Source organism: Ursus maritimus, unplaced genomic scaffold (genome assembly GCF_017311325.1).
Source record: "Ursus maritimus isolate PB19 unplaced genomic scaffold, ASM1731132v1 scaffold_17, whole genome shotgun sequence".
Lineage (NCBI taxonomy): Eukaryota > Metazoa > Chordata > Mammalia > Carnivora > Ursidae > Ursus > Ursus maritimus.
In genome coordinates, this window is record NW_024424119.1 from 7,007,063 (window position 1) to 7,026,756 (window position 19,694).

The 19,694-nt window shown below is 39.5% G+C and overlaps 1 protein-coding gene across 6 annotated transcripts in view; it reads right to left on the reverse strand.

Annotated features, from left to right (window-relative positions):
• Window positions 1-6,891: 6,891 nt before the first annotated feature.
• The window catches only part of MPDZ (multiple PDZ domain crumbs cell polarity complex component), a 134,662-nt gene continuing 121,859 nt past the window's right edge, over window positions 6,892-19,694 (reverse strand). For all 6 annotated transcript variants that reach the window (XM_008689848.2, XM_040631441.1, XM_008689844.2 and 3 more), the window contains 12 exons: window positions 18,446-18,591; window positions 17,624-17,707; window positions 17,288-17,481; window positions 16,485-16,632; window positions 15,301-15,387; window positions 14,388-14,478; window positions 13,443-13,486; window positions 12,481-12,603; window positions 10,920-11,024; window positions 10,253-10,365; window positions 9,327-9,450; window positions 6,892-7,463 (listed from right to left, as the gene is read on the reverse strand). In XM_008689848.2, the coding sequence (XP_008688070.1) occupies window positions 7,317-7,463; window positions 9,327-9,450; window positions 10,253-10,365; window positions 10,920-11,024; window positions 12,481-12,603; window positions 13,443-13,486; window positions 14,388-14,478; window positions 15,301-15,387; window positions 16,485-16,632; window positions 17,288-17,481; window positions 17,624-17,707; window positions 18,446-18,591 (1,406 nt within the window). In that variant the 3' untranslated portion in view covers window positions 6,892-7,316. The remainder of the gene's footprint in view (window positions 7,464-9,326; window positions 9,451-10,252; window positions 10,366-10,919; window positions 11,025-12,480; window positions 12,604-13,442; window positions 13,487-14,387; window positions 14,479-15,300; window positions 15,388-16,484; window positions 16,633-17,287; window positions 17,482-17,623; window positions 17,708-18,445; window positions 18,592-19,694) is intronic.

Below are 19,694 nucleotides of genomic sequence, written 5' to 3' on the forward strand. Positions count from 1 at the left end.
TAGAAATTTAAACATTAAAAATTTAAAAAAGAATTTAACCATTCGTAGTACATACAATTTCCACCCTACATTTCCCCAACTGATTTAGTTATCAGTTACTTGAGAAATAAGATCTAATATGGAAGAAAGGAGTACCTGGCAGACATTCTGATCTCACCAACTTCCTTCTAGAAGACTGTTTAGTCTACCAAATGAATTTTTAAAGATTTCGTTTATTTGAGAGAGAGAGAGAGAGAGAGAGAGAACACAAGTGAGGGAGGGAGAGGGACAAGTAGACTCTCTGCTGAGCCCCTACTGGGGCTCGATCATGACCCCGGTATCAAGACCTGAACCAAAATCAAGTCGGACATTCAACCAACTGAACCACCCAGGCACCCCATATTCTACCAGATTAATTTTTGCTTTGTTGCCTTCCTTCTGAAAAGGAATTGCACACAAAAAGGAGGATGAATGTAAAATTTATCTATCCCAATTAATTTAACACAGAACATTGAGGAAGATAGATTATGTGAGTGACGGATATTGTATAATTTCCCATTTACTTTTAAAACTAAATACTTGTCTTACGCAAGTGATGTGGCTAGATTGATAGAAGCTCCCACTGAGTTTAAGTCATTCCCATCCCAAATACATCTACTTTAAAATATGAAGGAGGGACACATCCACTTCACCGAGCAACGAGACTCTGCCGTTCTCAGTTCTCCTGGAACTGTTTTTGCTCTTGCTTCCCATTCTAGCAGAAATTATGAGGAAATTATTAGAATGAGAAAGCAAGGGACGTTTCCAAGTTTATTTTTAAAGTCAGAAAAATGAATGCTAGTGACGGCATACTCCAGATGACTCCCACGATTCCACTATGTGCATCATCATTGCCCTTGAGTTCACAAAAACTTTACTATTTATCAAGTACCATCTTCCCATTTTACAGGCAAGAGAGGTCACCTGCCTGCTGGGCGGGAGCCAAGCCAGGGTATGAATCCATGGGCTTGGGAGCCAGAGACCCACCCTCTCTACACTGCATTTCAGAGAAATCTAGCGTTTCTTCAGCATAAGACATTTATCAGTGATGACTTACATTCACTCAAGGCAAAGTGGGTGCTGAGACACTGATGACTTCATTACATAAATACCTGAAGCGTACAGAGAGGAAAAACTTCAGAAAAAAATCAACTACCAAATAGAAGAAAGAAGAGCCAGCTACTTCTAAATTAAGGTAGATGAATAGAGTGTAAATAACCCCACGTGTGATCCACACGGCAATAGAAGTTACAAATATAAATTTAAAATGTTCCATTATTTATTAAATCTGAGATTTAAAGATGGAGAAATTACGTGCTCCGCAACCTAGAAAACCTTCCACTTCTTTTCTCCCCACCCCTCAACACTTTTTCTTAAAAGTGGGCCAGCATCCTTTATCATACAATGAACGTCCGGCACCAGATCTCCTACTTGGGTAGAAACTATGTCTGAAAAAGAATAGTCTGTCCTCTTATTTTTAAAATGTGGGTAACAAATATATACCTGATTATCAGAGACACTCCGAAGCTAAAACTAGAAGATGCTGGTTTTAACTGCAGGTATCTGATGGCCACAAACACAGAGATTCATGAGAATTCCCATTCCTTAAATAAAGAGAACTCGTCTAAAAAGTTCTAAACGTTCAGTGGCCTCTCTGAAATACCTGTAGCAAAACAAATTGTTTCTATCCTTCATTATACTCACATATTTCCTAGGGTAGCTACTTCTCAAAGTATTGAACAAGTTGCTGAATATCTGAGCGATCATTGGCCAACCCAGTTTGTACCGACAGTGAGAAATCACGGAAACTTTTAAGGATCCAATTAGTAAATTTATCTTTTTAACTAATGTGTAGCCAGTAAAATGTAAACTTAAGTACTCCCTTACTGGTTTGAGAGCAATCTTTGTCTATGGGGCTGACATATATTTTAATATTCACAGAAAGGACAAAAGACCATGACTGTAATAATGACTTATTTTTAAAATCAGGTAAATATTTAATTATTTCATTTAACTTAGAGAATTGCATTTTTTCCCTTAAAAAGTAAGTATGTCAGGCTGTGTTTTTTCTGTATTGCGCTGCCTCACTCACACCTGTCTGGAGCCAGTGAATGAACATATTTTATTTTCAGTTGAGAGATTTTTATCAGTACACTTAAAGGCAGCAGGGTGCACAATTAGGTATGCCTGCCATCTGCATAGCCCTCCAGGTGCAAGAGGCATTAGCTTTATTTAATATTACCACAACATTAATTTTACTTCATTAATTTATGTCATTTGTCCTTTATTTCAAACTCAGATTGCCAAAACAATAAGCGTTGGAGGTGATGACCCAATTCTGGTTTTAGAGAAAGCCTGATAAAATCTTAACCTCATTAGCAAGAATACTCTTAAGAGCAGGAATTGACCAGCTTGCTTTCACATTTTAAAAAAAGGAGCCTATCAACAAAACCTTCCTGACTTTGGTATCATAGAGTTTTTCCAAAGAGGGAGTATCTGGTGAGATCACTGTTGTAGGTGGCAATGACAAGGCACTAGAAAATACCGAATTACATAATGGAAAGGTATTTTCTTTCAGTTCCTTTAAGAGTTACCTGCTGAGTCATTACCACCATTTTAACATTTATTTCTCCCTTTCTAGCAAAGCGAGCAGGCCTTCTGAGCCTTGGTAGGAAAGAGTATCCTGATGGAATTTAATTAAGTGGATTTTGCTTATAGTTACTTCATATTTATGGCAAATGATATTCGTCTTCCAAGTACTGAGATACGATGCCTCTTATAGGCACATTTAAGTTAAAAATTAGTCTATATTTAAAGAAAACTATTTAGTAATCATACTGTTAATTATTAAATATTACATGAGTTATACAAGGATATGGAAAACATGGATTGTATGACAACTGAAATTTTGGTATGTATTGATTCTCAACCACTTTAGAGGAAAAAGACAATATTACACAAAAATGAAAAGTGAAGGCTATTAAAGAAAGCTATTGAATTTATATTACCCTCTGTGTACCAGGATATAACACACATGCACAACTATTACCATTTCTTGATTAGATTATCCTGTGCATGGTATCAATGCTTTAGAGTTATCTCATTGGATTTTCCAAAGCAAGGTAAATCTGTACGTCTTACCAAATGAAATAATGTGCCTTCAGGTTAATGAAGTTCAGGCGAGTGGAACTTTGAATGTCAAATATTTCAAGGTAGACCCAGGAAAAAAAAATCATAATTTCTAATACATCAGTAAGAAAAAAAAAATCGGACAAAAAGTTTGTTTTCCGAGGACAGTTGTACTGTTTCTGAAAATACGTACACATGCAAAGAGGAGGAGGGCGGGGGAGGGAAGGAGAAAGGATCACAAAGTATTCCCACAGGACACAACCCTCTGAAAAAATGCTCCGTGTTAAATGAACAGGTTGAAGCTCCTCCTAGAAGCCGCCCAAAGCAGTCTTTTGATGGTAGTACTTTCAGAGTCCTCAAGAAACATTTTTTAGTGAGAGAATTCCAAGATCATTGCCATAGATTTGCCTCCTTTTTGACAGAATTCTTTTCAAGGGCCCACGATTGAACTTCCAGTACTTCACCAACCGGTAAGTAAAATTCTTAGATAATGTAATACATTTTTTCTAATTTACATCAAAATGAACAATAGGGACTACCCAGCTCTATTCTGAAGGGAAAAAGCAGCTGCAATATAAAGTATACAAAAGGCACTTTTAAAACATTTGCTCTGTCTAGTTTTCATGCTCTTTCATTTAGAAATTTTCTTGCCGCCCACAATTTTTTTCCACTTGAGGTGACAGAGGGCAGTCCCGCCTTACAAATAACTCTCTTTCGAAAAGGGCAAAATTAAACATTAACTCCTAATCGACAAAATTGAGGAACATCTATGCATAAATCAAGTGCGTTCCAGAATACTTGTCACTGACATGAACCAACACACGAGGCCTGCTGGAAGCAGGTGATGATAGTTTTGACATTCCCACATCTAGACCAAAAAAGAAACAAGGCTATTTAGTCCTATCTCCCCGCAGGCATCCTTTCAACTTCTCTACTCCCGAATTAAGACCGTCCTCAGACAAGCAGCCAGCTGATCAGATCTAAGGCAACGTAGGACAGGTCACCTCAGAGCAAGGAAGGGGTTCCTTGGCTTCACCAAACCTATCACACTCTGCTTTACCACTATGCCCCCAAATAAAACAAAAATGTGTCCTTTTTCTTGTCTCATCTGTCGTGAATTTTCATGTTTTCATGCTTCGCACTCCATCCCTGTTGTGATGTGTGGAGCCTACGGACTTGCGACACCACATCGCGACGACTCCAGCAGCTACAGGCCCGTTGGTGCTGCAATGAAACACGTTATTATTATTATTGTTGTTCTCCTTAGTGTTATCACCATCATTGTCCTTTGGGAGGGTTCAGAAAGAACACCAGAAATGTGCAGTATTCACCAGTGTGGTTTAATCACATGAGCGATTATATGGCACCGATTATGGGCAATTCACTGTCTTTGAGTTGTACGTAGCAGTAACTATAAGGTTCAAGTCCTCAAACTCTTTGCTCAAACACTTTCTTCCACAGAGAACTATCTTATTTACACAAAGTAATACAGGAAGCATAAGCCTTTTTCACATCTCTCCGATGCTGATGAATCTATGTATTCCTCTCAATCTTTTCCCTCCCTTTCTCCTTTCTCCCTCCCTCCCTCCCCTTTCCTGTGCTGACTTTGCTAATTAGTAGCAATCCAGGAGGTGAGTTTTCCTCAGTGTTTTTATATCCCCACAGTGGCATGCCCACTGTTTCCTTTTTTGCATTTAGCATGAAGGCTGCAGCTAGCCAACTAAAACAATATTAATACCATGAAATGAATCACGACCTATAATGTAATCATGTGCATGCTCAGCAAACATGTATAACTCTTCCTATTAGCCAGGTACAATGACGGTAGGTATGACTATAAAAACATTTAAGACGGTGTTACTAGTGTTCCCAGGACTCCATAACAAAGTACCACAAACTCGGTGGATGATACAACAGGTGTTTATTCTTTCACAATTTGGAGTCCAGAAGTCTGAAATCAAGGTGTCAATAGGGCCAACCTCCCTCTGAAGACCCTAGGGAAAAATCTTTCCTTGCTTCTAGTTTCTGGTAGCCCCCAAGGTGGTCTTTGGTTTGTTTTCTCCCCCATCTTTACATGACCTTCCTCCCCTATATCTCTGTGTCTTGATATGGCCTTAAGGATTTAGGGCCCAGCGTGATCTTATCTTAACTAATTGTATCTGCAAAGACCCTATTTCCAAATGAGATCACATTCTATGCTTCCCTGTAGTTGTGAATTTTGGGGAGCTGCTACCCAGGCAAGTACAGACACCAGGGACTGTTCTCCTTGGGGGTACTCCCACATATTTACTCCAACTTTAATTGGCTTAAGTTGCTCCCCTTGAGTCTACCATGGAGTGCCGGGGAGAATACCCCCTGAGTTGTTGCAATGTGCGTTCCTGTCCATTCTGTGTAAGAATCACGGAATGCTTGTACTTTAGTACTGGATGCAAGCTTTGAGATAAGAGGACCTATCATCTTACAGATGAGTGAATCAGACGGAATACACACGTTCATTAGCTAGTGAGGGGCAGACCTAGCAGAACAAATGTTCCCCAATTCCTTGCTCGGTGTTCAAATCAGACTTTCACATCTATGAACATAAATAACTTCATTATGACTTTTTCTCTCTGAACTCGCTTTAGCTCTTGACTACCCCCAAGAACAATTCACAATATCGCTGCATTAATACAGCACCCTCGGAAAAACAGATGGAAAAACAGACTAATACTTCAGTATTAGTAAAAATTCTGCATGTAAGAAACATCGAGCTTTTCATAATGATGTTGTCCAAAGTTCTGATTGTAACTATGGACACCATATGTTGAGTCAGACATGATAAAAACCAATTTTAAATTGTAAATCTTGAACAATATAATGAAGGTTTTTCCCAGTAAAAGGAACAAACAAAAAAACAAGCCTGTTTCTTTATTTGTGCCCCATGAAACTTGTTATTTATTCACTTCAATTCTCCATTTACACAAGTGTTGTAATAAAATATCTGTACACTACTTCTGTTACAAATATAGATAATATTTAAAGTGACTTTATATATTCTAATGTAGGAGTTTCACGCTCTAAAATGGGAATGAACACATGATAATTGCTCACCAGTTGTCTCAATAAACAGCTCCATCTGTTTCCCGTAAACTATTGTATTATAAGATGTTAATATAAGGCAATGAAATGAAGTTATGCTAATCCCCTTAATTTTTCTATCAATTTACTAATGGCACACAACCAAAATAATTACTAACACATTGCTTTTTCTCTGTCATTAAGATTAATAGTAGTTGAAAACCAACGGCACAGCACGCACGTTTAGTGCTGCATCGGTTAAAACCAGCGTTAAAGATTCTGAGCGACTTCTAGGTTCCTCCATGGCGAGCACGGCTGCTTTCTAGAGAAACTACAGTCAATAGCGGGTGGCATCACCATCTTCCTTACAGAAACATGCAAATATTTTATAACAGGTCAAAAATAAAAATGAACACCAAGATTTGCATCGGATGTGTCCTTCACCCACTTGGGGACACTGCTTCATATAATCGCTATTTACTCAACCTTAGAAACCTATTTTAGGAGGAAAATATGTATGTGTGGGTATATTAAAGGTGGGGAGAGGAAATTTTTTTATAATATTCAAATATTTTAAATACTGAGAGTGTTTTTAAGGATTTTCAACAGAGAAAAATGTTTTCTTTTCTAGTTAGAAATGGGGAGAGGAGCTGGACTGAGAAAATGAAGCATTTTTTAAAATAAAACTTGAGATTTTTTCTTCTTTATTTTATATTTTCATTCTTACCCTAATTTACTAAAGCCATTTCTCTTAGGTTCGCTTTATAATTATTTTTTTCTTTCTCTACTAACCAGTTCGGCACACCATAATTTCTGCACGTGTGACTATAAAATGTCAGACATCTTTACAAAGAAAGACTGGATTTACCGATGCACACAGTCCTTCCCTTTGAGTTTATGTTCACAAAATTTAAGGAGAAAGGAAAAATGATGCCAGGTTGCAAGGAAATCACTCCCACATGGGAAAAACAAACTTAAGTGGCATTTTCCCCCCGGAGTTCTGAAGAGCCTGATGAAGACGGCACGGGGAAAGTCATCCGCAAGACCAGTTCCCTTCCCTTCACAGTGTGGGATGGGAGAGGGGGTTGAGTTGGCCCCACTCTGCAGAAAATTCAGGAGAGAACCATCAAGGTGACAGTTCCTTTCGTCCGCTTGAGGATGGCAACAGCTTCTTCGTGGGTCACCCCTTCCAGACTCTGCCCATTGACAGCAATGATCTGATCACCCCTTTTGAGACGCCCGTCTTCCGAGGCTGCTCCCTGCAATTATAAAGTAGGCTTGTTTGCTTCTCAAAAAATGCTGCCTCGCAGCTACACAACAGAAAAAGATCTGAACAAGAATGTAAATTGCTCTGCATGTACACACACAGTGCTCCCGGTGCTCCCCGGGTGCTCCACAGCCATTAAGCAATGATGAACAGACACAGAGGAGGTCTTGCTCCTAAATGGTTTAGCACCGAGATTCCAATTTCAGAGAGAATTCAGCAGTCAATAGATTAGCTGGATGGTTTTTGGCTGTTTGGCGCAGCAGTTGGTGGGAACTCAAATTAATAAAGAATATTTGGGAATTTGCCTAGCAGGAACGATTTCATAGGATCCAGGGATTTTTATCCTGTAAAGGAGGCCTACAGAAGAAGACAAAGGACTAGACAGGAACAAAAGCAGTTCTACAGGACGAGGGCGTGAGGCCATGGAACCTGAAGGTCTGCAGAAGCATGAAGCCCACACGCACGTTGACAAGGGCAGGGCAGGACACGAGTCCTACGGAGTCTAACTGTAATTCTTTCTGTGGCTTTGAATAGGCTGCTCGAGCTGCTTGTGCTTTACTTCCCCAGGGTGTGTGGAGTCTTCATATTTCTTATGGGCCTTAAATGATTCAGATTAAACACAGACATGGCTGTGTGAAAAAGAATCCCATCTTAAGGCATGCTTATAGTAGGCAATTATGCAATTAAATATAAGATTAAAAATATGGAAAAGTTAATGAGGAATCCATAATGATGAAATTCTTAAAATATGTTCTAACTAGCATGCCTTAAATAAATTGTTCCAAGGCTGAGGAAAAGGACTGCATGACTCTTCTATTCACTGACAAATGCTGTTTGTATTTTTGGACATACCAATGGCTTTTAAAAAAATCTCATAAATTAAGCCTATAACTAGGTTGCTGTAGATACAGCACTTTGAGTTGGTTAAAAATAATAATTCTTTTTCAAAATAATGGAATAAAACCGCCATAGGTAGGCACTTTACAGGACAACAGAGCTAATCTAAAGCCCTGAATCAAACTGTTTAACAGGTCGGTGCAAGGTTTGTCTGCTCCTTTGCACTGCGAAATCTTGAGATTCCAGATTTTCTCCTGCAGGAAATTATGTCCAATTTTGGAGCTCCTGAAAAAATGTCTTAAGAACGTATTAACAATAATTGTACGGGTTTGAATTATTTTAACGGCTTCACCAATGCTGCAGTAAGTTTATTCTTATTCTAAACCTCCTTAAAATAGAATACTTACTGTATCATTACAACTAAATGCAGTTTTCTAAAAAACTGAATTCCGTGATTGCAAATAGCTGCTTTACTGCAGGTGACAGAGTTTTTGCATATTTCGCAAGTTTTTCAGTTGTCATTTTTCTATTTTACTCAATAAAATTTAACTGCAAAATAAAGGCCCTATTATTTAATCTGTGTAACTGTTTTATGTATTTTTCTGTGTCTATTTTATATTTCACAACCAAAAACATCACAAAGGAAAAGTAATGCCAGCACTCTACAGCGTACATATTTAAAATGTCCCATTTTCAAAAGACATTCAATCATAGGCAACCTGTTTTCAAAGGACAAAAAATCAGGCCTTACTGTCTAACTAAAGTTCATTAATATTTTTATTGCATATTGTCAAGAGTTCCTATGGAATTTCAATTTGAGCCTATTTTCCTTTAAACATAACTAAACCTCAAATTGGACAAAAATATTTAATGACCTGTTCCTGAAGGGAGTTCCAACAGAAAATGATCAACTGCTAACCATTTGGCGTTACCTCAGGCCATAAACTAATAAGCCAGCTGCTGACCACTATTAATGAATGTTTAGGGGGAAGGGGGGGGTTAAAATGTTCAAGCTTACCTTCGCAAATACTGTTTTAACATAAATGGGTAAATCTCCGTGAGGGCTGCCATACCCTCCTACTATACTGAAGCCTAAGCCATCTGGTCCTCGGTCTAGTGTAATAGATTTACACTGAGGAGGTCTACAGTAAAGGGAAGAAAGAAAAAAGAGGTTTTCGATTTTTAAAATAAAATCTTAAGTTATGGATTATCTGACATCCCCCTAGAACCACCATAAATCTCCGTGCCACTGACAATGAGTATATATATTATGGGTATTTTGGGGATGCTTGAACTGTCCATGCATGCTGTGCTCAGTATTTTAAATTTACATAATCCAACGAAATCCTACTTAACACCCCACTTCCATTACTCATTTACAGTTCCCCTAAACTAACGTGTTCACATGTTCTCATTGTACACATGCACATTCTTTTCCCAGGTTATTTAAAGGAAGAAGGCTACAGCACAGAGGTCTACCGCGGAGTAAGTCACAAATATCAGGACTCCCAAGCTCAGAGAATGCATTACTAGCAATGTAAAGCCTGCATCAAATCATTTAAAAATTCTCATATGTTCCTCTCTTCCCCTCTCCTTAGGATCTAACTCTTTTGTACTCAAGTGTTGGGGAACTGTGAATTTTTTAACCAAAAGGATGATTTAGTAAATGAGTTGGCAATATTGGAATTTCAAAAGGATAGGTTTGATCTGTTCCATGTCACACAGGGTAGTGACATCAAGACTAAAATGTCCCCCAAAAAACTCAGAGCCCAAACCATGGGAAGGGTAGTGGCACGCTATCTGTCTCTACTTGATAGATGAAATCCATGCCATAATTATTTAGCAGTTTAGAAACACTTGGTTTTCGTATCTCATACCTCGTCTCCTGTTTCTTCATCTTTATCTGAGTGGTAGGGACACAGAAACCACAATATATGCACTCACCCTAAATCATCCTGAAATATACTGCTTGACGTCAGCCCAGTGAAAGAAAGACTAGAACTGGCCGGCTCCTGCTGATGACCTGTGACCACACTCACGTCTCCTCCAGCAGCCACCTGTGCACGGGAGAAACAGAAAAGCACATGTTCGTGTGGCTAGGGAGACATCAGTAATTTTCCTTCAAAAATAGCATTTGGATTAAAACATGTGCTTTATTATCCACTTAATTATTTCTGTTAACCTGATATACAACCAAAGAGAAATTTCACAAGGTCCAGAGGCCTCTTCAACTGATAGGAAAAATCTTTTAGTAATTCAATTCTACAAAGTTCTTTGATGTTTTTCAAACATGGTGTCATATTTAATTATTTTTTAAAGAACTTCAGAATACACAGCCACTCATACCACTTAACATTCTAGCAATTAATCATTTACTGCTAAGAGCTTATATTTTTTCCCCTTTAGATATAAAGTATGAAACAATAAATGCATTGGGATAAAATGTTTCATACATATTTTCCTGGAACTCTGAATGTAATCATTTATGGTCACGGGAAATAGTCAATAAAATAATATCAGGAGATTTAAGCACTTTTACTGCTTTAATGCTTAAAGCTCCTGTGTCCTCAAGCCACCCATATTGTGAAGAGTGCTTGGATATGACTCTTACCTGCATTTCAATGGAGCCAGGGGCATTTTTCAGTAAGTTAACTGCCTGGGTGTGAGTCATCCCCTCAGTGGAAGTGCCACAGATAGTGACAATCCGGTCCCCAACCTGCAAGGGAGACAAGAAATCAGCCATCTGCTGAAGCAGCCAGGACAGTGGGACCCTGAGACCTGAACAATCATGTCCTTCCCCACCCGGCACATCGTGCACACACTGCTCTCAGCAACTGAAACACAACCAAGAAAACCAATCATTTCAAGAAGGAGCCACGATAAAAAGAAGCTGTCCATGATGACTGAATTCCGTAGCCTCCGGGGGAAGGCGGAAAATCACTCTTCCCTTCTCTTCATGTCTCCTGGGTAAGATACTGCTTCTTATTAAAGAATAAAATACCCGATCTCATTTAGCAACCAGCGTTTCCTCGGACGTTATTATTACAAATGTTAGCTGTGACGCTGTCAGCTGTGACTCGAGGCCAAGTCTGGCCCACGGCTTGTTTTTGTTGACAAAGTTTGGATGGAAGACAGCCCTGCTTATTCACTGCTTTCACAGGGCAGGGCTGAGTCGTCGCCACAGAGACCTGCTTGTCCTACAAAGACCTAAGTATTCACCATCTGTCCCGCACAGAAAAGTTTCCTGCTACGTGCTACAATCCATTTTTAAGCGCCAGTCAGTCACAAGTTCAGGTATCAAAAGAGATTGAGCCATTTCTAGTTTGGGGACTACACTAAGAGGTGGTTATGTTTTGAGACCCTTTGTGACGCATGAGGCCACACAGATTTTACTTCATCGAGACTTGAACGGAATATTCACACGATCCCAGAACTGCACGGTTAGCATAGACAGGGCTCTATCTTAGCGTAATCCCTCAGCTTTGATTTTGTATAGTTTGACCACGTTTGTCAACGTAAGTCATATTTATATTAAGCTTTTGCAAAATGGATGATCGATTGCAACATAAATGATAGTTTTCAATTTAATGATGTTAAATTGGCATTTGAGCCAATGACACACGTAAGGAGAAAATTTCGTCTCATACTGGTGTTCTGGAATGTTTTAATTTCTTTTTTTTTTTTTTTTTTTTTTAAAGATTTTATTTATTTATTTGACAGAGAGAGACAGCCAGCGAGAGAGGGAACACAGCAGGGGGAGTGGGAGAGGAAGAAGCAGGCTCATAGCAGAGGAGCCTGATGTGGGACTCGATCCCGGTACGCCAGGATCACGCCCTGAGCCGAAGGCAGACGCTTTAACGACTGCGCCACCCAGGCGCCCCAAGGAATGTTTTAATTTCTTTCACAGAGTTGCAGACAAGTAAAAAATACTAAGAAACTACAGTAGACCTTCCCCCTTCACCATTTCATTTACTTGTCAATTTGCATACAACAGCAAATTCTCCTCTCCATTTTCTTCACTTTTACTCAAAGCAAGCCCTGCGGTGCTCAGATTAGTGGATTTAAAAGCAGATACAGACATTTAAAACTGGCTGCGACAAGTGGCAAGATTCACAGGGTTTATAAAAACTGCTGGATTTGCGAGGGCTGCCAGGGTTATTAGTAGAACTTACTCTGAGTTTCTGGGTCTGAGCTGCAACTCCATTTGGGTGCATCATTGCAATAAATATAGGAACATCCCCAAGCGGGCTGCCCACTCCTCCAGCAATGCTGATTCCCAGTGAGTCAGTAGGCCCCTGCCATGCAAAAGATTAAAATACTTCAGTCGGTGTGGTATTTTAAATTGATGTTTGGTTTCTTTGGCCCCATGTTCTACAGTTAACTCAGGTCTTCGAGGTGTGAGGAAAATGAAGCCCAAGAAAACCGCATTACTTCATTTGACACAGGTCCTTAGTGTGACTTAGGAAAATAAGCATCTGTGCAGGAAATAAAAGAAATCAAAACACATTAAATAAAAATCATGCTGTAGGGAGTGATGAAAAGCGGGTACACTGATGAAGTGAAAGACCCCAATTTTGGAATCAGAGAGATGTGTATTCAAAGCCAGGAAGCCACATTTACAAATGTTGGGACCTGACCAAGTTCAGCCCTCTTAATGAGTCACTAGGCCTTCACTGACAAAACAGAGATGAGAGGGGGCGTCACAGAGGGCTGCAGTAGGTGTTACACGTGACGGCGATAGCGTGACGCTCGGCAGACAGCAAAGGCTCAATAACCTGTCAGCTTTTATGTTCTCTTGTGTGCACGGCTGTCAAGGGAGTCGGTCTCACGAGAATAAGGAGTGTCTGTGGAAGGCAGAGGCTTGCTTCTCAGTGAGAAGTGAGAGGTAGGGCAACACTTTGTGTGGGGTTGGGTGGATGCCATTTTTGGTAATTTAGGATACGCCAACAATGATTTTTCATACGAGGTCCTGTGACCAGGAAATTCAGTAAAGACTACTGTGGTATTACCACTGTATACAACACATAATTTTTCTGATGGTTTGGTAAAATCATGAGAGAGCTGACAGGAAAATACACATGGAGATGCCTTTGAGGTCAACAGAGTTTATGCTGTTTTCTCTTCCCCAAATTACCTTTTTTATTTCAACTGTTCTTAATCCCTGTATTTCAGATGCCACTGTAAAGTGAAAAAAATATGGTTATTAAAATATTTTTTTGTTCAATTAAATTTTAGTCAGTGCCTGAAGCTGGAATAGGACTCAATGAGATACACTAGTTTTGGGGGGTTTTTTTTGAAAGAGGGTGCTCAAAGTTGCCAGTACACACGATTAAATCTGTCTCACGTAGGGAATCTTTATTTTTCCAGTTGGAAAAACATGCACACCATCCCATTTCTTCCTTCTTATTCTAATCATTGATTATATAGCTGCATAATCCACTTTGAATGAGTCAAGGGCAGAACAGTCTTTGGATAGAAAGACACATGTGCACAGCTGAGAAAAATAAAGTCACGGACACATTAAAAGGAATTCATGGACTTAAGTGGCTAAATTTCTAGAATATTAGTCACATTGCAAACAGAGATTGCCATATGGTTAGTTCTTCAATTTGAACAACTTTCAACCAATGCTCCAAGCCAAAAAACCCTCTGCATCATGATTTCATGTAATTAAAACACAGGAGGATCACACTAATTTTCTCAATCAAAATTTTTGCAGTCTTCATGGAAAAAGAAGGCTTCACTTAATGGCATCTTCTGAATTACTGGTGTTAGATTAAACAGAAAAAGGAAATAAAAATCAAGCACACCAGTCTGCTTAGTAAGAACGAATTACAGAATCCTGATTCTAATGTTTAGTATATCTTACAGAAGAAACAACAAATGGAAAAACTGCCAAACAACAAAGAGGCAGCTTCATATTGTTCAGAATTCTTGCTGATACACATTTTGCACCCATAGTAGGATATGAAATGATGTGCGGAAAGACAGCTCAGAGGTAAACTGAGACAGGGGAATCAGTGTTGGTTACCAAAATTCAAACCAGTAAATCATGCTGAAAATACCAAACCAATCTTACATGCATTCTTCTTCAAGCTACTTTCCAGGGACTCGGAGGTACTGGATCCAGAAAGTGGAAAAGTGAATGATGACAGGCTGCCTTCACTCATCTACAAATACACAACCATTGTTTTAGAAAGTCTTGAAGTAATAATATCCCCTAAATACCAGTTATTTCAGAATTCAATTCTTTTAATGCACCTAGAGAGAAATATCTGTGAAGCAACAGTTAAGCAACAGAGGCATTTGATAACTGGAAATCTAATGATTTTTTTTTCTTTTTATGGAATGATTTGGCTAGTGACATAAATTAAAGCTAAAAGAATGGATGAGACTGATTCCAACCAACTTAATTTTAGTGGATTTTCATAGTTTGATTCAAGCTAAACTTAAACGGATGCTGTGTATAGACTGGGGCTTATGAATAAACTATAAAATTAGGGCCAGTCAACAGGAAATGAATGGTAGTCTTGAAGGGGTGAGGAAAGGGTCTCTAAGGGCAGCCTGCTGAAGACACAAGTGAGGAGAGGGGCGTGTCAGCAACCCTGAACAGACATGGTGGTGAGGTTCATACACAGTGGTGAGAAGCTTCTACAGTTCACCTTACACGGGGTTTTCTCAGTTGAATACTGATACATGTTTGTTATAAAATACTTTAAAAATGTATCATCTTGGTAGGCTTTATATATATTAATTGGTTAACTTGTGCAATTATGGAAAAAGGAAAGAACAGTTGAAATGAAGTTCCTGAGAATGACTTGCAAACCACTCAAGAGCTCCACCTCGTTCACCTGTCCACGCTCACCCGCTGCTCTTTGCCTGCTCTGCCGACCTGCCAGAGGCCTGGGCTGCGTGCGGATCACCGGCAGGGCCACCCCGGAGTTGCTCTGGCTTGCGGATGCCTCACCCTGACGAACCCCACAGCTACCCACCTGGCTGCTTTGAGAAGGCCTCCGCTCTGAATGGAATGGACCGGCTTTGATTCTTCCAACTTCCAAGGTCACTGTGCCTAGGGAACACTACAGGAGTGGTTGTTTTAGGAAAATGTTTAAGTAAGATGCTATAATCATCTTCAGGAGTACATATACTCTTTAGGATTTGGTTTTTGAAAGGCATCCTCCTTTTGGATTTCCATAGTCAAGGATACCTCCAGTCCTTTGTGGGAAGAGGCTTTTCTAAAACATAAAAAAGAGTAACAACAAGCAGCAGCAGCAGCCAGCATCTGCCTCATGACCTCATGGTTTACATGGAGACTGTGCCGAGGAAAAGAGAAACTGAGAATCGAGCAACGGTCTCATGAAACATGGTTTAGATAGGCCCAATGTACTAAATAACTCAGGCCTTAAAAAACAAAACAGAGGGGCGCCTGGGTGGCTCAGTCGTTAAGCGTCTGCCTTCGGCTCAGGGCGTGATCCCGGCGTTCTGCGATCGAGTCCCATGTCAGGCTCCTCCACTGGGAGCCTGCTTCTTCCTCTCCCACTCCCCCTGCTTGTGTTCCCTCTCTCACTGGCTGTCTCTCTCTCTCTCTCTCTGTCAAATAAATAAAATCTTAAAAAAAATAAATATAAAAATAAATATAAAAATAAAAAATAAAAAACAAAACAGAAACAATAAGACAACCATGACCACAACAACTGGGCAAACTCACTATTGCCTCCTGACCAGACCTATTACACAATACTGCAATAAGCCATATTGCTATCAACATAGGAATTGAAGACAACTTCCCTGTGACCTTTGATGCAAAAAATACTATATCGTCTAAGGTGAGAGCACAATGAGGTATTTTGAGATCCTGGGTTTTTGGAGTTAGACATACAGGTGTAAATCCTACTACGTGATTTACTAGCTGTGGGGCCTTAATGGATGTTCACCTTGAAAAGCCTTTTATTTGACATTTAATAATAGAAAATGCACAGTATAACAAAGAGCTATTATAGATTTATTATTTAGAAATATATCACCAAAATATGGCATCTTACTTGGAAATGTTGTCTTATTTGAGATAACATTTTAAATAAAGAGGATTCGGTGCTTCTTTGACCGCGGTAGCCCACTTAGTGCCCCCTCCTTCTTTCGTCCTATTGCACAGAGTCCTTGCTGCATGTGCCTTTACCTTTAGCAAAGCAGCCACAGCCTCCTGGGTGGCGTTACGGACGTCTTCTCCATTCACCGTTAATATCTGGTCTCCCTGCACCAGTCTTCCATCAGCATCGGCAATCCCTCCTTTGACGATGTCTGACACAAATACTCCGGTATCATTTCTGTAAACATAATTTGGAATTTCACCTCTTTCCTGAGAAGTTTCTCTAATCTGCTTCCTCAAATAAAGTCACTGTCCCCTTTTCCTCTGCTGCCACAGCTCCCTTTGTTGCAAGAACATATTTAATTCTTAATGACCAAATTGTGAGTTTTTTGAGGTCAGGAACCATGTCTTATTGAACTTTGTTCCCCAGAACTTAATGTATTCCCTGGCACACAGAAGGTGCTCAAGAAATACAAAACAGGGGTACCTGGGTGGCTCAGTCAGTTAAGCATCTGCCTTCAGCTCAGGTCATGATCCCAGGGTCCTGGGATCAAGTCCCACATCCGGCTCCCTGCTAAGTGGGGAGCCTACTTCTCCCTCTGCCCTTCATTCCACTCATGCTCTTGTGCTCTCTCCCTCTCTCTCAAATAAATAAAATCTTTATTTAAAAAAAATACCAGTTTTTTTGTCTAATATCCTTAAGATCCCCCAAAATACTAACTTAAAAAGTTCAGAAGTGAAGTCTTTTGATGCTCCGTTACTGAGTGGGCTGACAACAGCTATGCACAGAACATTAGCAGCTGATGAAGATTCAACTACAGCTAATATTCTTTAAAAGAAATGAAACGCAATCATTTCCGAAAGATCATGAGGTTTGTCCTCTTCAGTTGTACCTTTTCCCAACAATACTTAATCCCAGGCCTTTCCCTGGCTTCTTTTGTAGCTCGACGGTGAGGGTGTCATACACATCTTCCTCTTTGTACGGGGCCTCATCTCTGTAGAGCGTCAGGCGCACTCTTTGTGGTGTCTGTCTCAGGACATTGATTGCTTCATCATGTGTGGCCTTTCTCAAGTCAATTCCATTCACCTGCACGGAAATGGGACACTGTGAGGAGCCAGGTGAGTCAAATAAAGAAAGAGCAATGAGGAAGTGAAAGAAACAGAGAAAGAAACAGAGACCGCTCTCCCCAGAGCAGTTGATCTCTGTTAATTATAAAGGTATTCTGTACCTCTAAAATCTGGTCTCCAGCCCAGAGTCTTCCATCTTTACAAGCTGCTCCTTCTTCATAAACTTCGTGGATAATAATGGCACCCTAAGGGCCCAAACAAAACATACCCAAGCTCTAGCCTGTCTCACCAGGACTGGTGAGCAGAGATGAAGTCAAAACACACTGTACTTTTAAAGACAATGCGAAGGGTTATCTACTCACTGGATCCATAGGGAGTCATATCAAAATTCAAAGAAAAGTGTAATGCAATTTTAGCTACAAGGCTCAAAGAAGTTTACATATCTTTGTAATGACAGGGACGTTTAGAGAAAAAAATTATGAAACATGTAAATCATACATACGTATATATAATAGGTATACATCACCTTTCCTATCTGCAAATATAGATACACATCACTTTTCCTAGCCACAGATGCAATAATTACATTTTAAAAGACTTTTGACATTTAGAAAATTTTGTCTATGATTATCCAGTTTTTCAGACTCCTCTCAATATGGGCCCAACCCAAACATATCCAGTCAGTAAAAAGGCAATTAAAATGTGGCAAAGACCAGAAAACTAATAGAAATATTTTGAACCTAAAGGTCACAATCACAAGTGTAACTATCTTATTGAGTCAATATTCACTTACTCAAAATAAAAGTCCCAGTACCCAATTTTTGGTATTTGCTCTACGAATTAAAATAACAACGAACGATGCATTTTTCTAAGCCTTTATGTTTCATTTAATAAAATGGATAGAACGCTCCCCGACAGAGATCTCTCAGGGGTCCCTGGAGGGGCTGCCTGCATGTCTGAATCGTCTTAGGGAGTGTCCTCACCAGCAGAGTGTCCGACCCTCCAACAATGCTCAGGCCCAGTCCTGTTCGCCCTTTGGAAATCTCAATTGTTGTTTCGCAGCCTGGGATAATGGGGCAGGTTGCAGGATCAGAAGCAAAGATCGCTGGTGTTGATGACCTGCTTGTGCCTGAAAATAAATTTAAGATGAAATGAAATACAAATACAAATTGATCAGACGGCATATATAACAAACTCACCCCCCTGGTTGTCTGTGGGGGATGGAGGAGAAAAAGAGCCCAAGACTTCAGATTTACCTTCATCTTTTAGTTATACTTTAAAAATATCAAACAAAATGATTAAATCATCATTAACTTAGGGTGGTGGGTACAAAGTTACTTTTTGCACTACGGTGTATTTTCTAAATCGCTAGGGATGATATGTATAAAGGAACAAGAGCAGAGAGTTGAACTGGACCTCCAGTTTCATGCTGATACTCTACACTTCACTAGAGCCAAAAAAACTTCTTATGAAATTATGATTTGTACAACTCAGAACTGAGGTATGTGGTGGTCATCTAAAAACACATTCTGGGAAGACCACAAAACACAAAGCACATCAGCACATCAGTAATTCTGCTCATGATGCCAGCATTTCAGGGCTTTTTATGTTTTGGTTTTCCTTTTCTTATCTTAGAGCATCTCTTCTCATGTAATCAAATCTGTGCACATATGCAACTGGATTTAATAGCTGAGTTTATAAAACGTCAAGGGAGACTCACATGCAGTTTCTTTCTTTGCATGTCTCCCTTCATGTTTTATAAACTCAGATATTAAATCCTGGTGTGTATGTGCTCAGGACTGAAGAGAAGAGAACAGATTATGAGAGAACAAGGAGAGTATAATTTCACACGTTGTTTTATGATAGTCTTCATATCATGTTTTGTGATATACCAAAGAGCATACAGCACACGTCATGTTTTGAAAAAGCTGAGACACTTGGTAGAGTAGCTTTAGGCAAGAGGCTCTCTTTTTAGGAAATCAGAGACAGACTAATTCTTGCTCCTGAAATGGTAAGAGCAGGTGTAAGATATTTTCTTTTATGTTACATTTTCATTTAGCATTTCACATTTTTATAGAAAATGCTATTTTGGGACGAACACAAAATCGAAAAAGGAGACAACTTTCTTAAAACCTTCTAACATTTCAGTGAATTACCCAGTCTTTCTAAATAAAGGATTACTTTCATCAGATATGTATTACTTTAAGACTTTTTTGTCTAACTATATTACAT